This window comes from Anomaloglossus baeobatrachus, chromosome 1, assembly GCF_048569485.1.
Source record: "Anomaloglossus baeobatrachus isolate aAnoBae1 chromosome 1, aAnoBae1.hap1, whole genome shotgun sequence".
Lineage (NCBI taxonomy): Eukaryota > Metazoa > Chordata > Amphibia > Anura > Aromobatidae > Anomaloglossus > Anomaloglossus baeobatrachus.
In genome coordinates, this window is record NC_134353.1 from 374,436,512 (window position 1) to 374,459,236 (window position 22,725).

At 48.6% G+C, this 22,725-nt stretch overlaps 1 protein-coding gene across 3 annotated transcripts in view; it reads right to left on the minus strand.

The window, feature by feature from the left end:
• LOC142293300 (mpv17-like protein 2) overlaps positions 1–22,725 on the minus strand; it is a 42,187-nt gene that overhangs the window by 14,039 nt on the left and 5,423 nt on the right. For 2 of the 3 annotated variants that reach the window (XR_012751288.1, XM_075337818.1), the window contains exons 2-5: positions 16,206–16,446; positions 8,878–9,039; positions 1,431–1,507; positions 1,226–1,354 (exon numbers count right to left, since the gene is read on the minus strand). Coding sequence is in view for 2 of the 3 variants with exons in the window: in XM_075337818.1 (XP_075193933.1) it covers positions 1,226–1,354; positions 1,431–1,507; positions 8,878–9,039; positions 16,206–16,392 (555 nt within the window). In the remaining variant the exon portion in view is untranslated. Of the gene's footprint in view, positions 1–1,225; positions 1,355–1,430; positions 1,508–8,877; positions 9,040–16,205; positions 16,447–18,154; positions 18,318–22,725 lie in introns of those variants that run through there. The other variant, XM_075337819.1, reaches the window with a different exon arrangement.

Genomic DNA, 22,725 nt, shown 5'->3' on the forward strand with positions numbered 1-22,725 from the left:
TAGGATAGCCGCACATGAGGTACAGGTTGCAAAGTAAGCCTGTGCTTTGGCACCCTTGCTTTTTGCGGACGACATGCTGTTGTCTCCTCTGAGTACAATCCAGGAGGATATATAGCCAAAAATCAACAGTGCGACCATACAGTGTAATGTATAGCATATAAGCATATATATATATATATACAGTTCTGCACTCAGTGGGGCCAGCACCACAGGTGCTGCTTACCGACCGCTCAAAGCGGTTGTGTGATCATCAGATTCCCTGCCTGAGCCTCCCTGTTGTCCTCTCCGGTCTGAAGTGCTGACAGGAATGGCTGCCGGCGTTCTGTGGAGAGGAGGGGGCCGTGGGCGTGCCCTTGAAAAGTGCGGGAATCTAGTGCCCCACTGTGCTGAGTGAGGGGGGAGGAGGATACTAAAGTATGCTCCAGCCCTCAGCACTGCCGTCCTGTGCAGCGTCCCTCCCTTCCCCTGACTGGCAGGCCTGTGGGCGGGAATAAGCGAAACTAGGCCGCAAAAGCCGGGGACTAAAGTTATAAGCGCGGCCGGCAAATAAGCACGGCCGGCGCGGCAGTCCCCGGCGCACTAACACACCCAGCAGTGCTGCAGTGTGTGTGGCACAAGCGATCCATACGCGGTCCCCACGGGGACACAGAGTACCTCACAGTTGCAGGGCCTTGTCCCTGACGATACTCAGCTCCAGTCCAGCAGAATCCCCAGGGGCTGCGGAGGGAGCACGGTCCCAGTGCCTGGAGACCGATAAGGATCCCACTTCACCCAGAGCCCTGAGAGGGATGGGGAAGGAAAACAGCATGTGGCTCCTGCCTATGTACCCGCAATGGGTACCTCAACCTTAACAGCACCGCCGACCAGAGTGGGGTGAGAAGGGAGCATGCTGGGGGCCCTGTTATGGGCCCTCTTTTCTTCCATCCGACCTAGTCAGCAGCTGCTGCTGACTAAGATGTGGAGCTATGCGTGGATGTCAGCCTCCTTCGCACAAAGCATAAAAACTGAGGAGCCCGTGATGCACGGGGGGGTGTATAGGCAGAAGGGGAGGGGCTTTACACTTTTAAGTGTAATACTTTGTGTGGCCTCCGGAGGCAGAAGCTATACACCCAATTGTCTGGGTCTCCCAATGGAGCGACAAAGAAAGCAATCATTAAGAACTGGTGGTTTTATGCCAAGTGCCATTTAGTTAAATTTAGCTTTTCTCCACTTAAAACCATCTTACCCTGTGTTTCAGGTAGGAGAGGTAGACATCCCAGCCCAGTGTGATGACATTCACGTACATTACACGGTACTTCGTTGGTAAGTAGTAGAAATTTATTAATTGAGCCGGTGGCCACACACACCACTCTGTCTGAAAAAGACAAAACAGTTGTAGGCTACATAACTCCTGAAAAGTCTAGTATGTCATTATACAGATCCAAACTCACCTTATACATTTCCCAAAATTTGCCTTTAAATTCTGCCCAACTGTTCCTGATACTTTGCCCTTCCATCGAGCCAACCCCTGTCATAAGAAATGAAACATTTTAGTAAGACCCATAATAAACTTCACCAACGCAAAAATTCATTTTTTTCATCTCCTTTAAGGTAGTTTCACATAAGCAATAATAACAGGGAGATTACTCGTAAACATCCTTCTCGATTGGGGATCAATAACCCAAACTCTCAGCATCAAGGGCCCCTAGACTGAACACAGAAGAGTTATTAACACTGGTGTTAATATCAGGTTAGGCAGAAAAGAAGGGAATTTTGTTTACTTACCGTAAATTCCTTTTCTTCTAGCTCCTATTGGGAGACCCAGACAATTGGGGTGTATAGCTTCTGCCTCCGGAGGCCACACAAAGTATTACACTTTAAAAAGTGTAACCCCTCCCCTCTGCCTATACACCCTCCCGTGCATCACGGGCTCCTCAGTTTTGGTGCAAAAGCAGGAAGGAGGAAACTTATAAATTGGTCTAAGGTAAATTCAATCCGAAGGATGTTCGGAGAACTGAAAACCATGAACCAAAAGAACAATTCAACATGAACAACATGTGTACACAAAAGAACAACCAGCCCGAAGGGAACAGGGGCGGGTGCTGGGTCTCCCAATAGGAGCTAGAAGAAAAGGAATTTACGGTAAGTAAACAAAATTCCCTTCTTTGTCGCTCCATTGGGAGACCCAGACAATTGGGACGTCCAAAAGCAGTCCCTGGGTGGGTAAAAGAATACCCCGATAAAAAGAGCCGACAACGGCCCCCTCTTACAGGTGGGCAACCGCCGCCTGAAGGACTCGCCTACCTAGACTGTCATCCGCCGAAGCATAGGTATGCACCTGATAGTGTTTCGTGAAAGTGTGCAGACTAGACCGGGTAGCCGCCTGACACACCTGCTGAGCCGTAGCCCGGTGCCTCAATGCCCAAGACGCCCCTACGGCTCTGGTAGAATGGGCTTTCAGCCCTGAAGGAATCGGAAGCCCAGAAGAACGGTAGGCTTCAAAAATCGGTTCCTTGATCCACAGAGCCAAGGTTGACTTGGAAGCCTGCGACCCCTTACGCTGGCCAGCGACAAGGACAAAGAGCGCATCAGAACGGCGCAGTGGCGCCGTGCGAGACACGTAGATCCGGAGTGCTCTCACTAGATCTAACAAATGCAAATCCTTTTCACATTGGTGAATTGGATGAGGGCAAAATGAAGGTAAGGAGATATCCTGATTGAGATGAAAAGGGGACACCACCTTAGGGAGAAAGTCCGGGACCGGACGTAGAACCACCTTATCCTGGTGAAATACCAGGAAGGGGGCTTTGCATGACAGCGCTGCAAGCTCTGACACTCTTCGGAGTGATTTAACTGCCACTAGAAATGCCACCTTCTGCGAAAGACGTGATAGAGAGACATCCCGCAGCGGCTCAAAAGGTGGTTTCTGAAGAGCCCGTAGAACCCTGTTGAGATCCCAGGGTTCCAGCGGCCGCTTGTAAGGTGGGACTATGTGGCAAACTCCCTGCAGGAACGTGCGGACCTGCGGAAGCCTGGCTAGACGCTTTTGAAAAAACACGGAAAGCGCCGATACCGGTCCCTTGAGAGAGCCGAGAGACAAACCCTTGTCCATTCCGGATTGAAGGAAGGAAAGAAAAGTGGGTAAGGCAAACGGCCAGGGGGTAAACCCCTTATCAGAGCACCAGGCTAAGAAGATCCTCCAAGCCCTGTGATAGATCTTGGCGGACGTTGGTTTCCTGACCTGTCTCATAGTGGCAATGACCTCTTGAGATAACCCTGAGGACACTAGGAGCCAGGACTCAATGGCCACACAGTCAGGTTGAGGGCCGCAGAATTCAGATGGAAAAATGGCCCTTGAGACAGCAAGTCTGGTCGGTCTGGGAGCGCCCACGGTTGACCCACCGTGAGGTGCCACAGGTCCGGGTACCTCGACCTCCTCGGCCAGTCTGGAGCGACGAGGATGGCGCGGCGGCAGTCGGACCTGATCTTGCGCAACACTCTGGGCAGTATTGCCAGAGGAGGAAATACATAAGGCAGTCGAAACTGCGACCAATCCTGAACTAAGGCGTCCGCCGCCAGAGCTCTGTGATCCTGAGACCGTGCCATGAATGCCGGGACTTTGTTGTTGTGCCGAGACGCCATGAGATCGACGTCCGGCGTTCCCCAGCGGCAACAGATCTCTTGAAACACGTCCGGGTGAAGAGACCATTCCCCTGCGTCCATGCCCTGGCGACTGAGAAAGTCTGCTTCCCAGTTTTCTACGCCCGGGATGTGAACAACGGAGATGGTGGAGGCTGTGGCCTCCGCCCACAACAGAACCCGCCGAACTTCTTGGAAGGCTTGACGACTGCGAGTGCCGCCCTGGTGGTTGATGTACGCGACCGCCGTGGCGTTGTCCGACTGTATGCGGATCTGCCTGCCCTCCAGCCACCGATGGAACGCTTTTAGGGCTAGATACACTGCCCTTATCTCCAGAACATTGATCTGAAGGGAGGACTCTGTCGGAGTCCAGGTTCCCTGAGCCTTGTGGTGGAGAAAAACCGCTCCCCACCCTGACAGACTCGCGTCCGTCGTGACCACAGCCCAGGATGGGGGCAGGAAAGATTTTCCCTTCGACAGAGAAGTGGGAAGAAGCCACCACTGAAGAGAGGTCTTGGCTGCCAGAGAAAGAGAGACGTTCCTGTCTAGGGACGTCGACCTCCTGTCCCATTTGCGGAGAATGTCCCATTGGAGTGGACGCAGATGAAACTGCGCAAAGGGAACTGCCTCCATTGCTGCCACCATCTTCCCCAGGAAGTGCATGAGGCGCCTCAAGGGGTGTGACTGGGCCCGAAGGAGAGATTGCACCCCTGTTTGCAGCAAACGCTGTTTGTCCAGCGGTAGCTTGACTATCGCTGAGAGAGTATGAAACTCCATCCCGAGGTAAGTCAGTGATTGGGTCGGAGCCAATTTTGACTTTGGGAAATTGATGATCCACCCGAACCTCTGGAGAGTCTCCAGAGCAACGGTCAGACTGTGTTGACATGCCACCCTGGAGGGTGCCTTGACTAGGAGATCGTCTAAGTACGGGATCACCGAGTGGCCCTGAGAGTGTAGGACTGCCACAACGGCTGCCATGACCTTGGTGAAGACCCGTGGGGCTGTCGCCAGGCCGAAAGGCAGTGCCACAAACTGAAGGTGTTCGTCCCCCATGGCGAAACGCAGGAAGCGTTGATGCTCTGGTGCGATCGGCACATGGAGATAGACATCCCTGATGTCGATTGATGCTAGGAAGTCTCCTTGGGACATCGAAGCGATGACAGAGCGGAGGGATTCCATGCGAAACCGCCTGGTTCTCACATGTCTGTTGAGCAATTTGAGGTCCAAAACGGGACGGAATGAACCGTCCTTTTTTGGCACCACGAACAGGTTGGAGTAAAAACCGCGACCACGTTCCTGAAGGGGAACGGGGATCACAACTCCTTCTGTCTTCAGAGTGTCCACCGCCTGAAAAAGTGCAACAGTTCGCTCGGGGGGCGGAGATGTTCTGAAAAAACGAGTCGGAGGACGAGAGCTGAACTCTATCCCGTAAGCGTGAGACAGAACGTCTCTCACCCATCGGTCTTGGACATGTGGCCACCAGGCGTCGCAAAAGCGGGAGAGCCTGCCACCGACCGAGGATGCGGTTTGGGGAGGCCGAAAGTCATGAGGAGGCCGCCTTGGAGACGGTGCCTCCGGCGGTCTTTGGAGGACGTGACTTAGACCGCCATGCAGAAGAGTTCCTCTGGCTCTTCTGTGGCCTGTTGGACGAGGAGGATTGGGATCTGGCTGAGGGCCGAAAGGACCGAAACCTCGCTTGAATTTTTCGTTGCTGAGGTCTCTTTGGTTTGGGCTGGGGTAAGGATGAGTCCTTTCCCTTGGATTGCTTAATAATTTCATCCAATTGCTCGCCAAACAATCGGTCGCCAGAAAAAGGCAAACCGGTCAAGAACTTCTTGGAAGCAGAGTCTGCCTTCCATTCGCGTAGCCACATGGCCCTGCGGACTGCCACCGAATTGGCGGATGCTACCGCTGTACGGCTAGCCGAGTCCAGGACAGCATTCATGGCGTAGGATGAACATACCGACGCCTGAGAAGTCAAAGACGCTACTTGCGGAGCAGAGGTACGGGTGACCGCATTAATCTCAGACAGACAAGCTGAGATAGCCTGGAGTGCCCACACTGCTGCAAAGGCTGGGGCAAAGGACGCGCCTATGGCTTCATAGATGGATTTCATTAGGAGCTCTATCTGCCTGTCCGTGGCATCCTTGAGCGATGAACCATCAGCCACTGCTACTACGGATCTAGCCGCCAGTCTAGAGACTGGAGGATCCACCTTGGGACATTGAGCCCAACCCTTAACTACGTCAGAGGGGAAGGGGTAACGTGTGTCATTAAGGCGTTTAGTAAAGCGCTTGTCCGGAAAAGCCCTGTGCTTCTGGACAGCATCTCTGAAGTTAGAGTGATCGAAGAAAGCACTCCGAGTACGTTTGGGAAACCTAAACTGGTGCTTCTCCTGCTGTGAAGCCGACTCCTCTACAAGTGGAGTTGGAGGAGAAAGATCTAGCACCTGGTTGATGGACGCTATAAGGTCATTTACTATGGCGTCCCCTTCAGGTATATCAAGATTGAGAGCAACGTCAGGGTCAGAGTCCTGGGCTGCGACCTCCGCCTCATCCTCCAGAGAGTCCTCAAGCTGAGACCCCGAACAGCGTGATGAAGTCGGGGAAGATTCTAAGCGAGCCCGCTTAGCCGGTCTGGGACTGCGGTCCGTGCCGGAGTCTTCCACGTAATAACTAGAGGCAACCCCAGGAGCACACTTCGTCGCAGACCGAGAGGGGCCTGGGGGCGATCCCGCAGTGCCCGGGGCCTGTGTAAGGGCCGGTCTGGACTGCAAGGCCTCTAGCATCTTAGCAGACCATTTGTCCATAGACTGAGCCATGGATTGTGAAAGTGACTCAGAGTTTCTCAGCTAAAACTGCAAACTCTGTCCCTGCCACCTGGACAGGGGAAGCCGGCGGTTCTACCTGGGCCGAGGGTCCCACCAGTGCCCCAGGCTCCGGCTGAGCGAGTGCCACAGGGCCCGAGCATTGCTCACAGTGAGGGTAGGTGGAACCTGCAGGTAGCATAGCCGCACAAGAGGTACAGGATGCAAAATAACCCTGTGTCTTGGCACCCTTGCTCCTTGTGAACGACACGCTGTTGTGTCCCAGGAGAGTGATCACTGAGGGTATATAGCCACAAGCTAACAGTACAGCCGAACCGAGAAAATGTATACAAATATAATATATATATATATATATATATATATATATATATATATATATATATATATATATATATATATATATATATATATATATATATATATATATATATATATATATATATATATATATATAGTTCGGCACCCTAGGGGGACCAGCACCGGCTGACCGGTGTGGCTTACCGACCGCTCAAGCGGTGTGTGGCCACCAGATTCCCTGCCTCGGGTCTCCCAGAGCTGCAGCCAGAAGTCCTCCACCGGCAGAATGTGCTTAAAACATGGCTGTCGGCGTTCACAGGGGAGGAGGGAGCCGTGGGCGTAACTAAAAAAGTGCGGGAATCTGGTGCCCCAGAGTGATTAGTGAGGGGGGAGGAGGACACCTAAGTGTGCTCCAGCCCTCACTGTCGGCGTCACGCCGACCGTCCCGCCCTTACCCCTGACTGGCAGGCCCGGGGGCGGGAGTTGAAGGCACTAGGCCGCAAAAGCCGGGGGCTAAAGTTAAAACCGCGGCCGGCAAGCAGGCGCTGTCGGCGCGGTAGTCCCGGTCTCATACCAACACCGCAGCCGCTGCAGCGTCTGAGGCCAAAGTGCTCCATGCACCGTCCCCAAGGGGACACAGAGTACCTGTAGATGCAGGGTCCTGTCCCTGATGATACTCAGTCTCCTGTCCGTCAGAATCCCACAGGGGCTGCGGAGGGAGCCCGGTCCCAGTGCCTGGATGACCGGTTAGGATCCCACTTCTCCCAGAGCCCCTAAGGGATGGGGAAGGAAAACGGCATGTGGCTCCAGCCTTTGTACCCGCAATGGGTACCTCAACCTTAACAACACCGCCGACTCAGTGGGGTGAGAAGGGAGCATGCCGGGAGCCCTGTTAGGGGCCCGCTTTTCTTCCATCCGATACAATCAGCAGCTGCTGCTGACTAAAATGGGAGCATGAGCGAATGTGTGCCTCCTTCAACACAAAGCATAAAAACTGAGGAGCCCGTGATGCACGGGGGGGTGTATAGGCAGAGGGGAGGGGTTACACTTTTTAAAGTGTAATACTTTGTGTGGCCTCCGGAGGCAGAAGCTATACACCCCAATTGTCTGGGTCTCCCAATGGAGCGACAAAGAAAGCTCTGGATGTCAGGGCACCAAAACGTCAAATCTACACTAGCAACTAATTTGATGTTTTTTTCAGGTTTTTGTTTGTTTTTTGTACCAAACCCCCATATGTCAGGTGTGTGCACACATTCATAAGGGCAGCTGCCTTTTGTAAGGGAAATTCTGCCTATGCCCACACATTCATATGGCCCACTACAGACTACAGCTTTGAAGAGGTACATATCACAACCAACAAAACAAGAAAAAGGTGCAGTGTATCTCTTAAATCACTTAATTTTTAACCAGTTTAATACCAGGCCCCTTCTTGGTATTTTTTTAGTGCACAGTTTCAAGAGCTTTACATTTTTTTTCACATTCAGATGTCCAAATAATTTTTTGCATTTTTTGGGTGATACATGGGAATTTTTCTTTCATAATATTCTTATGTCAGTCATTTTTTTATATCGATGGGAAGGAAAAAAATTGCATGTTATTCTTATAACCAAAAAGGACCACTAAAGTACATCTAAAAATTAGCTCCCATTTGTGTAACAATTATTTTTATATATCTGCTATGGTTTTTTTCTCCAATGGAGGTGGGGCTAGTAATGATTTGAATGTAGTTTTTCCTGCCTTTTATGTATAAATCCTTCATTTCACATACTGTGCGCCCATAAACTCTTAAAAGACCTTTGGGAACATTTCAATATTGCTTCTCCTGTAACCTGGTATACTAGCCCCAGTTACAGTAGAAACACAGTTTCCTGGCTGCATAGCAGAGCTGAGTGAATCTCCTTGAAACCAGTAACTCATGCTCCCTTCTTACACCCAGTGATGACATGACTGCTGGTCCGGTGAAGGAAACACTGACAGCTCTACCTATTACTGTATACACAGCAATTGTTCGAGAAGGCAGAGATGGTAATAAACCATCTATGCCTTCTTTATGGAGAGCTGCGCTGTGTCTGAGATCAAGCTCCCCACTCCCACACAATTGTCACTGCAGAATAGAACTACATCTGTATTCTCACCAACAAAAAACAGCACTCCCAAAATAGGGGATACAAAGACTTGTTCAAGCAGAACTTTCTTCACTACCACTTGTACTGTAGCACTCGGTAAGAAACGATCCAGCCAAATGTACCAGTAGTGATCCAGTGGGCCTAGACAGTTGCCAATGATAAACATCCTACCTGTGGATACATAGAAATATAAAAGTATAAGTACAAACATGAAGATAAAAATAATTTCTAAAGATTAATCTAATAATACAAAAGAAATATAACGAGACACGTAAAAATCGCCAAATTGAAGTCAATAGAACAATAATAATTCATGTATATTACCAGGTTGTATTAATAATCTTAAAATATGTAATGACTGATCACATCTACATTGGAGCCTTCATGACTAGTGATGTACGAACTCAGACTGTAAAAGTCTGGATCCGAGCGGGATCCCTAGTACCCATGCACCGATCTAGGGCCCAAATTTTCAGGGAACGCTTTCAATTACTAATCTAGGGCTCATTAACCCCGGATATTACCCCATTTGTCACCACACCAAAGCAATGGGGATGAGGCTGGTAAAGTGCTGGGAATTCTGGGTGGTTGGAGGCTGGTATTTTTAGGTTGGGGATAGCCCAATAACCTTCCCAGGCCTTCCCAGCCTGAGAACACCAGCCCCCAGCTGTCCGCTTTATCATGGCTGGTATCAAAACTGGGGGGAATCGCACGCTGTTTTTTTAAATTATTTATTTAAATAGTTTAAAAAAAAAAAGCCCCGCATGGGGTCCCTCTTATTTTGATACACAGCTAAGATAAGCATTCGGCTGGGGGCTGCAACCTGTAGCCGTATGCTTTATCTGTGCTGGGTATCATAATATGAGGGAACCCTACGCCGATTTTTTTATTTATACTTACACTATAAAGATGCGCACAGTGTCTGTGATTGAAATAAGTCAGACACACTGTCAAACAGGGTGGAAGCATGTCTGAAAGCAACCAACAAGACGCCGGGACAGCCAGTGGGTGGGGAATTGTGTAGATTACTTCGGAACTGGGTGATTTTGGGGTTAATAAAGGGGAGAAAGAAGGGGTTTTGTTTTTTTTCTATTTTATTTAAAATAAAAGACTCTTTTGGTGTTTGTGTTTATTTTCACTTACAGATTTGTAATGGGGGGGGGTCCACAGGACCCTCTCCATTTCTAATCTAAGCTTAGTCGCAGCTGTGAGCAGTCATTAACTCCTTATTACCATGATTTTCACTGCATCAGGGCAAATCGGGATGAGCCGGGTAAGATTCCGGGATTGTCGCATCTAATGGATGCGATAATCCTGGGCGGCAGCAGGCTGCTATATTTAAACTGAGGGAACGAATAACTATGGGTCTACCCAGCCTGAACACAAGCCCACAGCTGTCTGCTTTATCGTGGCTAGGTATTAAAATTGGGGGGAACCGCATGCTGTTTATTTTAAATTATCTATTTAAGGAATTAAAAAAAATACAAAAACAACAAAACAGCATGTGGTCCCTCTTATTTTGATGCACAGCCAAGATAAGCAAATACCTGGGGGTTGCAGCCTGTATGATTTATCTGTGCTGCATACCATATTATGGGGGGACACTATGCCAATTTATGTTTATTTTTACACTATAGAGATGCACACAGCATCTGTGCTTGAAAGCAGTCAGACACACTGCCACACAAGGTGGCGGCGCGTCACACTGCAGCCAGAGATGCCGGGACTGCCAGGGTAAGCACTGCATATGTATGAGGTTAATGAGTGGCCCCGGAAGTAGTGAGAGAGTCCTGAAAGCAGTGTTATAGCTGCGTGGGATACTCAGTAAGTATAACATGCCTATATGTATGTATGTATGTATGTATGTATGTATTTCTTTTCTTTTTTTTTTTTTAATTACCTGTATTGCCGGATTCACATTCTCAGGGAACTCCGGGCCTGGGATCAGTGCTCAGGTACTTTTGAACCTGGGCGCGTATGGACTTTTACAGTCCAGGTACGCCCATCACTACAAATAAGCCCTTGTCGTGCCCAGTCTATTGTAGTCCTGGTACATTGTGCCCAACTCGTGCTTCAGGAGACACACACCCATAACATAAGTGGGTTCTCCTCACTACAAGGGTCTCCTCACTACAACAATGTTAAACACGTAGACGTTAACTGTGGTTTAGGCACACTGTGGGGCTCAGAAGGAAGGGGGACATTTGTATTTGGGAGCGCAGATTTTACTGGATTTCTTTTTTGATGTGGGAGCCATAGCGCTTTTCCAGAGCCTGTGTGCTACCAGTAACACGGAAGTCCTCTTTATTTCTGTTAATAGATGACAGATCTGAGTGGGGACTTGTGTTCCTATGGGTTGAGATGAATGCCATTTGGTGGCAATTTGGGGTAGAGAACATTTCGGATCAGTTCACATTTATCCTGTGCTCTATGCAGAGCACTTACATCAGCGTTTCCATCTACATCTACAAAATACATGATTCAGGTGAAACCACTGATGGAACCATTCAATATAATGAGGCAACAGAATTACTCCGAACTCCGTTTGGCCACTTTTCAGCGATGGTCGTCTTTTCAAAGATACACAAAACTGTTGAGGACCGCACTTTTAGGCACACCTTAAAACATGGCTAAATATATGGACACAGCGAGACCACAGGTCAGATGGGGGGAGGGGTTAAAGTGACTCCATCTGCCTCATTACAATGAATTTTCTGTTGTGAATTTTGTTTGAATCCCGTTTTTTCAGAGAGATTTACACATACCATGTTTCCCCGAAAATAAGACACTGGCTTATGTTTTTTTTGCCCCGAAAAATGCACTAGGGCTTAATTTCGGGGTAGGGCTTATTCTCGAGGAAACACTGTTGGGGGAAAGTTTACCACTCAAAAAATGAAGATCCCCCTTCCCAGTTATACGTACCATACCCTGGGTGTCTGTGTTGCTCCCAGGTCCTCCCAGCAGGTATGCTGCATGCAGTCCTCCCTGCTTCTGGCTGCCACACTCACACACATCAGATCACACACATAGTCACCACATCCGGTGATACCATTTGCTTCCAGCTGGCAGAGGATCCTGGGACACAGTGCAGTTGAACCCATAGAGGACCTGCGGGTGGAACACACTGATGCTTTCCTTACATCCCACTAAACTGCATCCCAGGTCATTATATTAGGCAGAAGCAATCGGTATTGCCGGAAGTGGTGAGTGTGTGATTGTGGGAATGCTCTGAAGTGTGTGGGTGTGCCATCTGAAGTGTGTGGGTGTGCGTTCCACTGCAGGTCCTCCCGTTTGGCATCCGGTGGGCAAGATGGCAGGGTCTTCTGTCTTCTTTCTTTTGGGGGTGTGTGCTTTCTATAATGAAGTGTCCTGCAGCATTCTTTAACTTTTTAGCTGCATGGAAACTTCATTTCTGAACCGTGACTAGGGCTTATTTTCAGGGAAACATTGTAGTCCCCGATTTAACCCCTTAACGACCCATGACGTACTATGTACGTCATGGATCGTGTGCCGGTAAGCCCCGCCCCCTGCCGCCGGCAGGCGGCGGCGAGACGCGCACATATCAGCTGTTATCAACAGCTGATATGTGTGCCTGCTAGCCGCGGGTGGAATCGCTTCCACCCGCGGCCATTAACCCCTTACATTTCGCTGCCAAAGTCTTGGCAGCGATATGTATATGGGCGCCGCCATGACAGTGACTTACCCCGCCCCCACCGGAAGTCACGTGACTTTCGGCGGTTGCCATGGTAGCACAGGGTCATGTGATGACGCCTGTAGCTAACATGAGTCACTTCCTCTCAATGCCAGAATACAGCCGGCATTGAAAGTGAAGCAGCAAATCTGCAGTTCTCAGCTCTGTAGCTGAGATCTGCAGATAGTGCAGAGCGATCGGATTGCTGATCGCAATAGCCCCCTAGGGGGACTAGTAAAATAAAAAAAAAAAGTAAAAAAAAAAGTTTTAAAAAATTAAAAAAAAATAAAAAAACCTAAAAGTTCAAATCACCTCCCTTTCACCCCATTGAAAATTAAAGGGTTAAAAAAATAAAAAATACACACATATTTGGTATCGCCACGTTCAGAAATGCCCGATCTATCAAAATATAAAATCAATGAATCTGATCAGTAAACGGCGTAGCGGCAAAAAAATTCCAAACGCCAAAATTACGTTTTTTGGTCGACGCAAATTTTGCGCAAAATGCAATAACAGGCGATCAAAACGTAGCATCTGCGCAAAAATGGTACCGTTAAGAACGTCAGGTCGAGACGCAAAAAATAAGCCATCACTGAGCCTCGGATCCTGAAAAATGAGAACGCTACGGGTTTTGGAAAATGGCGCAAAACGTGCGCCACGTTTTTAGGACAAGCTTGTGAATTTTTTTTAACCCCTTAGATACAAGTAAACCTATACATGTTTGGTGTCTACAAACTCGCACCGACCTGAGGCATCATACCCACACATCAGTTTTACCATATAGTGAACACGGTGAATAAAATATCCCAAAAACTATTGTACAATCCCACTTTTTTTGCAATTTTTCCGCACTTGGAATTTTTTTGCCGTTTTCCAGTACACTATATGGTAAAACTTATGGTTTCATTTAAAAGTACAACTCGTCCCGCAAAAAACAAGCCCTCATATGGCAAGATTGATGGAAAAATAAAAAAAAGTTACGCCTCTCGGAAGAAGGGGAGCAAAAAACAAAAACGCAAAAACGGAAAGTGCCCGGGGGCTGAAGGGGTTAAGCATTCATATAGCGCAGGATAAATCACATTATATATGTATATATACATGTGTGCTCAATACAAAGGACTGGCACATGACTAGTAATGAGCAAGAACTACCATGCTCGGGTGCTCGCAAAGAGCAGTTGGATGCTTGGATGGGTGCGACTCAAGTACCCCAGTAAAATATAAGTCAATGGTGAACTTTAGCATTTTTCCCGAAGATTTCAAAGAAAAATGCTTGATTTCCCCATTGACTTTGATTATAATTGGTACTCGAGTCACACCCATCTGAGCATCCAACTGCATGTTATGAGTACCATGCACCCGAGCATACTGGTGCTTGCTTATTTACACATGACTTATTCCTTCCAAAGAAAATACTAAGAACCAGGGGGCACTCAATACAGGTGGAAAAAAGGTGACTGGTAACTAAATAGGAAAGGGTGCTTTACAGTTAGAGCAGTCAGACTGTGGAATGTCCTACCACAAGAGGTAGTAAGGCAACTACTATAACAGCTTTTTAAAAAGGGCTGGATGATTTCAACACAACATTGTGGGTTATAGCTAATTTAGTGACACAAACTGTAGAATTGGTGGAGGAAGGATTAACTTTATGGTCTTTTTTCAATCTATGTGCCGGATCCGTTACAAATGAGTTTCAGTTCAATTCATTTCCAATGGAACTGCGGCAAGATGCGGTCACATGCGGTTGTGAATTACGCGCACAACTGCATCTTGCCGCGATCCCATTGGAAATTAAATGTACTGAAACATTTGTAACAGATCCGGTTTTGCGGCAAAATACCGCTGATGTGAGGTGAGCCTAACATGTAATTACAGCTGAAACCAGAATTTTGCATACACTTCCTATAAAGACACATCTGCATGTTTTTCTCACTATCCGACATGAAATCAGAATAAACCTTTCCCGTTTTAGGTGAATTAGGAACCAGAATTATTTATATTTGCCAAATGCCAGAATAATGAGAGAGAAAATGTTTTAAGGCATTTTTTTTATTACTTTCTGCAAAGTCAAAAGTTTACAGACATTTCATTAGTATTTGGTACCATTGTCCAATAAACTGTAAGTCTTAGGTCAAACATCTTGGATATCCTTCCACAAGCTTCTCACAAGTCCTCCTCACAGAACTGGTGTAACTGAGCCATGTTTGTAGGTCACCTTGCTCGCACCTGTCTTTTCAGCTTTGCCCATAAATTTTCAATAGGATTGAGATCAGGGGTCTGTGATGGCCACTCCAAAACATTGACTTTGTTATCATTAAGCCATTTTATAACCGGTTTAGCAGTATGCGTCGGGTCATTGTCCATTTGGAAGACCCATTTCCGCCCAAGCTTTAAGTTCCTGGATGATGTCTTGACATGTTGCTTCAGTATGGTGACATAATCTTCTTTCCTCATGATGCCATTTATTTTGTGAAGTGCACCAGTCCATCCTGCAGCAAAACAACCCCCCAACACGATGCTGCCACCCCCGTGTTTCACAGTTTGGATGGTGTTCTTAGGCTTCAAAGCCTCTCACTTTTTCTCCCAAATGTAATGATGGGCATTATGGCCAAACAGTTCAATTTTAGTTTCGGCAGACCACAGGACATGTCTCCACAAATAAAGGTTTTTGTTCCTGTGGTCATTTGCAAACATTACTCTGGCTTTTTTTACGTATCTTTTGGAGTAATGGCTTCTTCCTGGCAACCCATGTTGATACAGTACTCATTTCACTGTGGATAGACACAATCTTACCAGCTTCCACCAGCATCTTCACAAGGTCTTTTGCTTTTGTTCTGCAGCTGATATGCACGTCTCTCCATAGCATGTTCATCTCCTTCCTGAGTGGTATGATGGCTGGACATTCCAATCTTGTTTGTACTTGCATAAAATTGTTGGACAGATGAACGAGGCTCCTTCAGGTATCTGGAAATTGCATCCAAGGATGAACCAGACTTGTGCAAGACCACAATTCTGTTCCTGAGATCTTGGCTGATTTCTTTTGACTTTCCCATGATGCTACACAAAGAAGCAGTGTGTTTCAGGTGTGCATTAAAATACATCCACAGACGTGTCTCTAATTGACTAAGATGTTAAACATAATTCAGAAGCATCCAAAGACATGACATCACCATATGGGTTGTCCCATATTACTTAAAGGCATAGTACGCTTAGTGTGACTTTGCAGAAAGTAATAAAAATGCCTTAAAACATTCTCTCTTTCATTATTCTGGTATTTGGCAAATATAAATAATTTTGGTTCCTAATTGACCTAAAAAGGGAAAGGTTTATTCTGATTTCATGTCAGATAGTGAGAAAAACCTGCAGATGTGTCTTTTTAGATAGTGTATGTAAACTTCTGGTGCCAACTGTAGGTCTTCTTTCAACCTATGTAACTATATGTAATTATTTAGAAACAATGTATTTCTCTCTCTATTTCTCTGTTCCTAAAACGGAACTCAAGGGTAGAGGTGAACAGAGGCGATCAGCTTTTCCTCACCTTTATTACACTGTATGAGCAGACAAGCTATCATGCATCTGATACACAACAGTTGCATGTCTCTGTACCACACTATTATCTGCATGATACGTGTCGTCAGAATAACTACCTGTCCGCAGCCAGTCTCGCTGTCTATCTGGGTCTTTCCTGACCTCTTGAGTCTGTTGAATGATGTCTCCGATGCCAAGAAGTATCCCAGCACTCACTGTGTTAGTAACCAGCAAATTCTGGGACTTGAACATCTTTCGCCAGCAGCCTGCAAGACAGTTCAGTATAACCCTACCCCGGAGAGACATGATTGTTTCCACCAGACAGCAACCAACAAAACGAGGCAGGCATGTAGAGAAGACCTGGAGGAAGAAAGAGAACAGTGCTATTATCCTGGGGAGCGAGGTGCAGAAGAAAGATAAAGTACATGGTTCAGAGAATCCTGAGAAAACAGCACTATGACTGAGCACACTACACTACGCAGGGACTCTCCTGCAGAATATGTATGTCTTAGGCTAGGTTCACATTTCCGTTAAAATGTATCAGTCACAATTCACGGCTATGGTAAACAACGCAATCCGTTTAGCGGATTGCGTTGTGTCCCATAGACTTGTATTAGTGGCGGATTGCGACTGATGACCTTGCGTTGCATCCGCTGTGTCGCGGTCAGTCGTTTTTGGACTGACCGCCGGGCAGGAACGACGAATGTAACGTTTTTCGGGTCGTCAAAATTAATGCACCGCGCAGAAATCCGTCGCCATCCGTCAAGCTTGTAATGTATGTCTATGGTGCTGGATTCCATCGTAATCCGTCTTACGACGGAATCCAGCGCTGGATTCCGTCATGCTCTACTGAGCATACCCAGCAGGTTTGGCACACCCAATGGGCTGTCCCAAGCACAAACGGATCATGACTGATCCGTCAAAAAATGGTCGCACTGCGGATGTAACGGACGCGACGGGTCAGTTTTTTCACAGGATTCATGTGGAAGGAATCTTGTGAAAGGCTAGGTTCACATTTCCGTTGTTTTGCATCAGTCACATGCATTGCTTGACGCATATGACTGATGTGTTGTACAACGGATGACAAAGAAAAGAAATCATTGTCGGACTCCGTTGTGTGCGGGGGGCGGAGCCGAGCGGGGCCGTGGCGCTGAGGACATCAGTGCCGCGGGGACTGCAGGGCTGGGGACAAGTGTGTGTGTGTACACATGAGGAGTGCGGGAGGGGGCGGAGCCGAGTGGGGAAGTGTCGGCCTCCTTATCACACGTATCCAGGGTAAATATCGGCTAACTAAAAGCAAAGCACTTTTTGCTTGGTTACCCGATATTTATCTTTGATACCAGCGTACACTGCTTAGCGCTGGCTCCCTGCACACGTAACCAGTGTAAATATCGGATAACTAACCAAAGCCATTGCTTAGTAACCCGATGTGTATCCTGGTTACGGGGGCAGGGAGCCAGAGAGAGCATGCGCAGCAAAATCCTACGGATTGCGCTGCTCAAAAAACGTTAGAAGCTGCGTTGCTCCCGCCCGGCGGTCAGTTAAACGACTGACCGCGACGCAGTGAATGCAACGCAGCATCATCAGTCGCAATCCGTCACTAATAGAAGTCTATGGGGAAAAACTGGATTCTTGCAAAATATTTTGCAAGATACCGTAATTCCTCAAGGCGACGGATTGTGACTGATGCAAAACAACGGAAGTGTGAACCTAGCCAAAAAGACATCCGTTGCGTCAGTTGACATCTAAAAAACGACTGATCCGTTGCTGACGGACCTGACGGATTTAAAACAACGGAAATGTGAACCTAGCCTTACAGTCACTGAGGAGAAGTTGACCCCAGTATAATAACCCTCCTCTCCTTATAATAGTTATGTAAGTCCTTCTCATAGTCCCCAAGGCACATGCTTTGTGTGGAAATATGCTCTTGCAGGTTAGCAGGACCTATGCCCCACAGAGGCCTACTCTAATGAATATACAGTACATCACCAATAATACTTGAGGCAACATCTTCCTACATCAACGTCATGACTGCAAACATGGGGACTGGTCTGCTTTAAAGGGTTACCTGCTACTTGCTGATCGATGGGTATCCCACTGTAAGGACCTGCACTGGTCAGGAGATTGGGGCACTTTTATGCAGGTTACAAGATGTAGCAACAGGTCAGACGCACGACCGTCAATCCATTTATTCTCTATGAGGCTGCAGGAAATAACCGAGTGCAGTGCTCAGTAGTCTCCTAGAGAATTAATACAGGACCAGCTGAGTATGTGCATAGTTGCTTCATTCTGATGCAGATGAAAGTTCTCTGCCGATCAATATCTTATCATTAGTGATGAGTGAGCACTACCATGCGAGGGGTGTGCCCGGTATTCATAACGAGTATTGATAAGCGAGCACGACTATGCGAGGGGGGTGCCCAGTACTCGTAACGAGCAGTCGGACGCCTGGGACTCGTGTATTGACTGAGTATAAGGGAAGTCAAAGTTCTGGAAAAATGGTTGAGTTCCCCATTGACTTCCATTATAAGCAGTACAGAAGTCACGCCCGTTTGAGCGTCAGACTGCTCGTTACAAGTACCGAGCACACAATCATGGCAATGCTCGCTCATCACTAGTGCACCGAGCATGGTAGTGCTCATTCATCACTGCTCGTTATGAGTACCCGAGCATGGTAGTACTCTCTCATGACTACTAAAAGAGGTTGTCCCCTACTTTTACATTGATGGTCTATCCTTAGGATAGGTCATAAATCTCTGATTGGCTGGGGTCCCACACCCCACCGAACAGCTGTCCTTGGACCTGGTGGCGGCAGATGGAAATGCTCAGTTTTGTAGCTGCTCTGTCTTCTGATAGTGGCTGCAGCCGGGTACTGCACATCCGCCTCCCATTCTAATCAATAGGAGGTGGGTGTGCAGTACCCGCCTTCAGCTGCTATTAGGCTATGTGCGCACGTGTGCGCTCTGCACCGCACACAAAAGGTCCGCTTCAGAGCACAGCTGAAAAGCTCTGTTCTGAGGCACCTGCAGAATTTGTGCGCTCTGCATGCTGCCTCTCCCTATAGACAGAATGGAGACAGCATGCAAAGCGCACGAAAGTAGTGACATGTCACTTCTTAGAACGCACACTTCGGGCAGCAGCCGAAGCGCTGCGCTCTAATACGCCACGTGCGCATGTCTCATGCACAATCTTCATAGATTATGCTGGGGACGCAGGACGCATGCAGTTACGCTGCGGTGCAGATCGCAGCGTAACTGCATGCAATACGCACATGTGCGCACATAGCCTTAGAAGACAGAGCAGCGCTGGATCTGAGCATTTCCGGTCCCCTGCTGCCGCCGGGACCGAGAACAGCTGATCGGAGGTGCGGGGTGTCGGACCACGGCTGATCAGACATTGATGACCTATCCTAAGGATAGGCCAGCAATGTCAAAGTAGTGGACAACCCCTTTAGGAGTACCAGAGCAGGCTAGTGCTCACTCATCACAACTGCTGAGCATGGTAGTGCTCACTCATCATTACTAGTCACAAGTACCGAGCATAGTAGGGCTCGCTCATCACTTTTCTCACTAGTTAACCACTTTAAATGGAACTGGTCAGGTCAAAAAAGCATTATAACCTACAAGCAGGAGTCTGTGTGAGCTAGTAACCCCTTCCTACCCATCCCTTTCTTCTAATATTGCGTAATATGAAAGTAATAAAAAACGGATTTTTGTATACTCACCGTAAAATCGTTTTCTCTTAGCCATCATTGGGGGACACAGGACCATGGGTGTTATGCTGCCTATCCATATGAGGACACTAAGTAGATGCAAAAGCATAGCTCCTCCTCTGCAGTATACACCCCCTGGCCGGGCCAGGCAACCTCAGTTTTAGTACACAAGCAGTAGGAGAAAAAAAAACAGTAAAAACTTCTCAACAGAGGAACATGAGAAAAGAAAAATCATAACCAAATAAGGTACTGAGAGAACCAAGGCCCAACAGGGTGGGTGCTGTGTCCCCCAATGATGGCTAAGAGAAAACGATTTTACGGTGAGTACACAAAAATCCGTTTTTCTCTGACGCCTCATTGGGGGACATAGGACTATGGGACGTCCTAAAGCAGTCCATGGGTGGGAAACATAAAAGAAGACAACACAACCCAAGGACTAGGAACTAGTCCCAGACAGCCTGGAGCACCTACTGAGAGAGGTGCTCTACGGCCGTTTGCAGAATTTTCCTACCCAGATTTGCCTCAGTTGAAACCTGGGTATGGACTCTGTAATGCTTAGAAAACGTATGTAGGATAGACCAGGTCGCAGCCTCACACACCTGTTCCACTGAAGCCTGATGCCGAATGGCCCACGAAGCGCCAACTGCTTGCGTGGAATGAGCCCGCAGCCCACTAGGAATGGGCTTGAATTGCAAGCGGTAGACTTCCTGGATCACAGAGCAAATCCAGCGAGCCAGAGTCGCCTTTGATGCTGCCTGTCCCTTCTTAGGCCCCTCAGGAATGACGAACAAAGAGTCCGTTTTCCTAAAGGGGGCTGTCCTGGATATGTAATATCTGAGAGCTCTGATGAGGTCTAACGAATGCAGAGACCTTTCCACCCTATTAACCGGGTGTGGACAAAAGGAAGGCAGAACAATGTCCTCGTTCAAATGAAACGGGGTAAGAACCTTTGGAAGGAAATCCGGAAGGGGGCGCAGAACCACCTTGTCCTGGTGAAAGATCAGAAAAGGCTCGCGGCAAGAGAGTGCTGCTAGCTCCGAAACCCGTCTGATGGACGTAATTGCCACCAGGAATGTTACCTTCCAGGACAGTAGAGCAAGGGAGGATTCCTTGAGGGGTTCAAAGGGAGACCTCTGGAGACCATCCAGAACGAGGTTGAGGTCCCATGGTTCCAGCGGCCGTTTGTACGGGGGAACTAGATGGGAAACGCCCTGGAGGAAAGTCTTGACTTGCGGCTTTTGAGCCAGGCGGCATTGGTAGAAGATTGAGAGCGCCGAGACCTGACCTTTAAGGGAACGGAGAGCCAACCACGCTTGCAAGCCAGACTGTAGAAAGTCGAGAATTCTGGGGATGGCCAGAGGCATAGGCTGGACGTTAGTTTCCCTGCACCATGAAAGGAAGATTTTCCACGTACGGTGGTAAATGCGGGATGAAGCAGGCTTTCGGGCGCTGATCATGGTGGAAATAACCGCGGGGGAGAATCCCGCTCTTGTTAATACCCAGGTCTCAATGGCCATGCCGTCAGCTTCAGGGCTCTGGAGTTCTAATGGGAAATGGGCCCTTGGGTCAGCAAGTCTGGGATGTCTGGAAGGCGCCACGGTGAGTCTGTGAGCATTTGTACTAATTCGGCGTACCAGGCGCGCCTGGGCCAGTCCGGTACTATCAGTATCACCGGGACTCCCTCTGCCTTGATCTTCCTGATTATCCGCGGCAGCGTGGGTGGAGGTGGAAATATGTAAGGCAGGCGGAAGTGGTGCCAGGAGCAGACTAGAGCATTTGCGCCGATGGACTGCGGGTCGTGTGACCTGGCTATGAACGCGGGTACCTTTGCATTCAACCTTAAGGCCATTAGGTCCACGTCTGGTGTGCCCCATCGAGTGCAGATGTGTAGAAACACATCTGGGTGGAGAGACCATTCTCCGGCGGCCAGGCCTTGGCGACTTAGAAAGTCTGCTGCCCAGTTCTCTACCCCCGGTATGTGTACCGCTGATATCACTGATCCCGACGATTCGGCCCAGCTGAGGATCTTGTGGGCCTCGAGATAAGCCGCTTTGCTGCGGGTGCCCCCCTGCCGATTGATAGAGGCTACAGCTGTCGCATTGTCCGATTGGACTCGAATCTGACGACCCGCTAGCAGAGGGCAGAACGCTCTGAGCGCGAGGAAGATCGCGCGGAGTTCCAGGATGTTTATGGGTAGGAAAGACTCCTGGGGCGTCCAACGTCCTTGAGCAGTGTGGTGCCGGTACACTGCTCCCCAGCCTAGGAGGCTGGCGTCCGTGGTCAGGACCAGCCAGTTCACTGGGAGAAAAGATCTCCCCTTCGATAAGGATGAGGACCGAAGCCACCAGCGGAGTGCGTACCTGACTGAAGGCGTCAGGTGAAATTGTCTGTCCAGGGAGAAGGGGCTCTTGTCCCAGGCCGCTAGAAGGGCTAGCTGCAGTGGGCGGAGGTGCAGTTGAGCAAAGGGTACTGCTTCCATAGCTGCCACCATCCTGCCGAGCACTTTCATGCTGAATCAAATGGAGCGAGACGGAGGATGTAGAAGGCAGCGTACCGCTCGTTGAAGAGCGATCACCTTGTCCTGAGGGAGAAGGATCAAGCCCCGATGGGTGTCCAGGGACATGCTCAGGAAGGTGATGGATCGTGATGGGATCGTGGATGATTTGTCCAGATTCACTAGCCACCCTAAGCGGGATAGGGTGTCCACAGTGATCTGTACGCTGGTTGAGCAGTCGCGGAAGGAGGGGGCCTTGATGAGGAGGTCGTCCAAGTAAGGGAGAACGACTACTCCCCTGGCGTGAAGGACGCTCATGGCGGCCGCCATGACTTTGGTGAAGACCCTTGGTGCGGTGGCAAGGCCAAAGGGTAGAGCTACGAATTGAAAGTGGGAGTCCTGAATTGCGAAGCGGAGGAACATTTGGTGATCT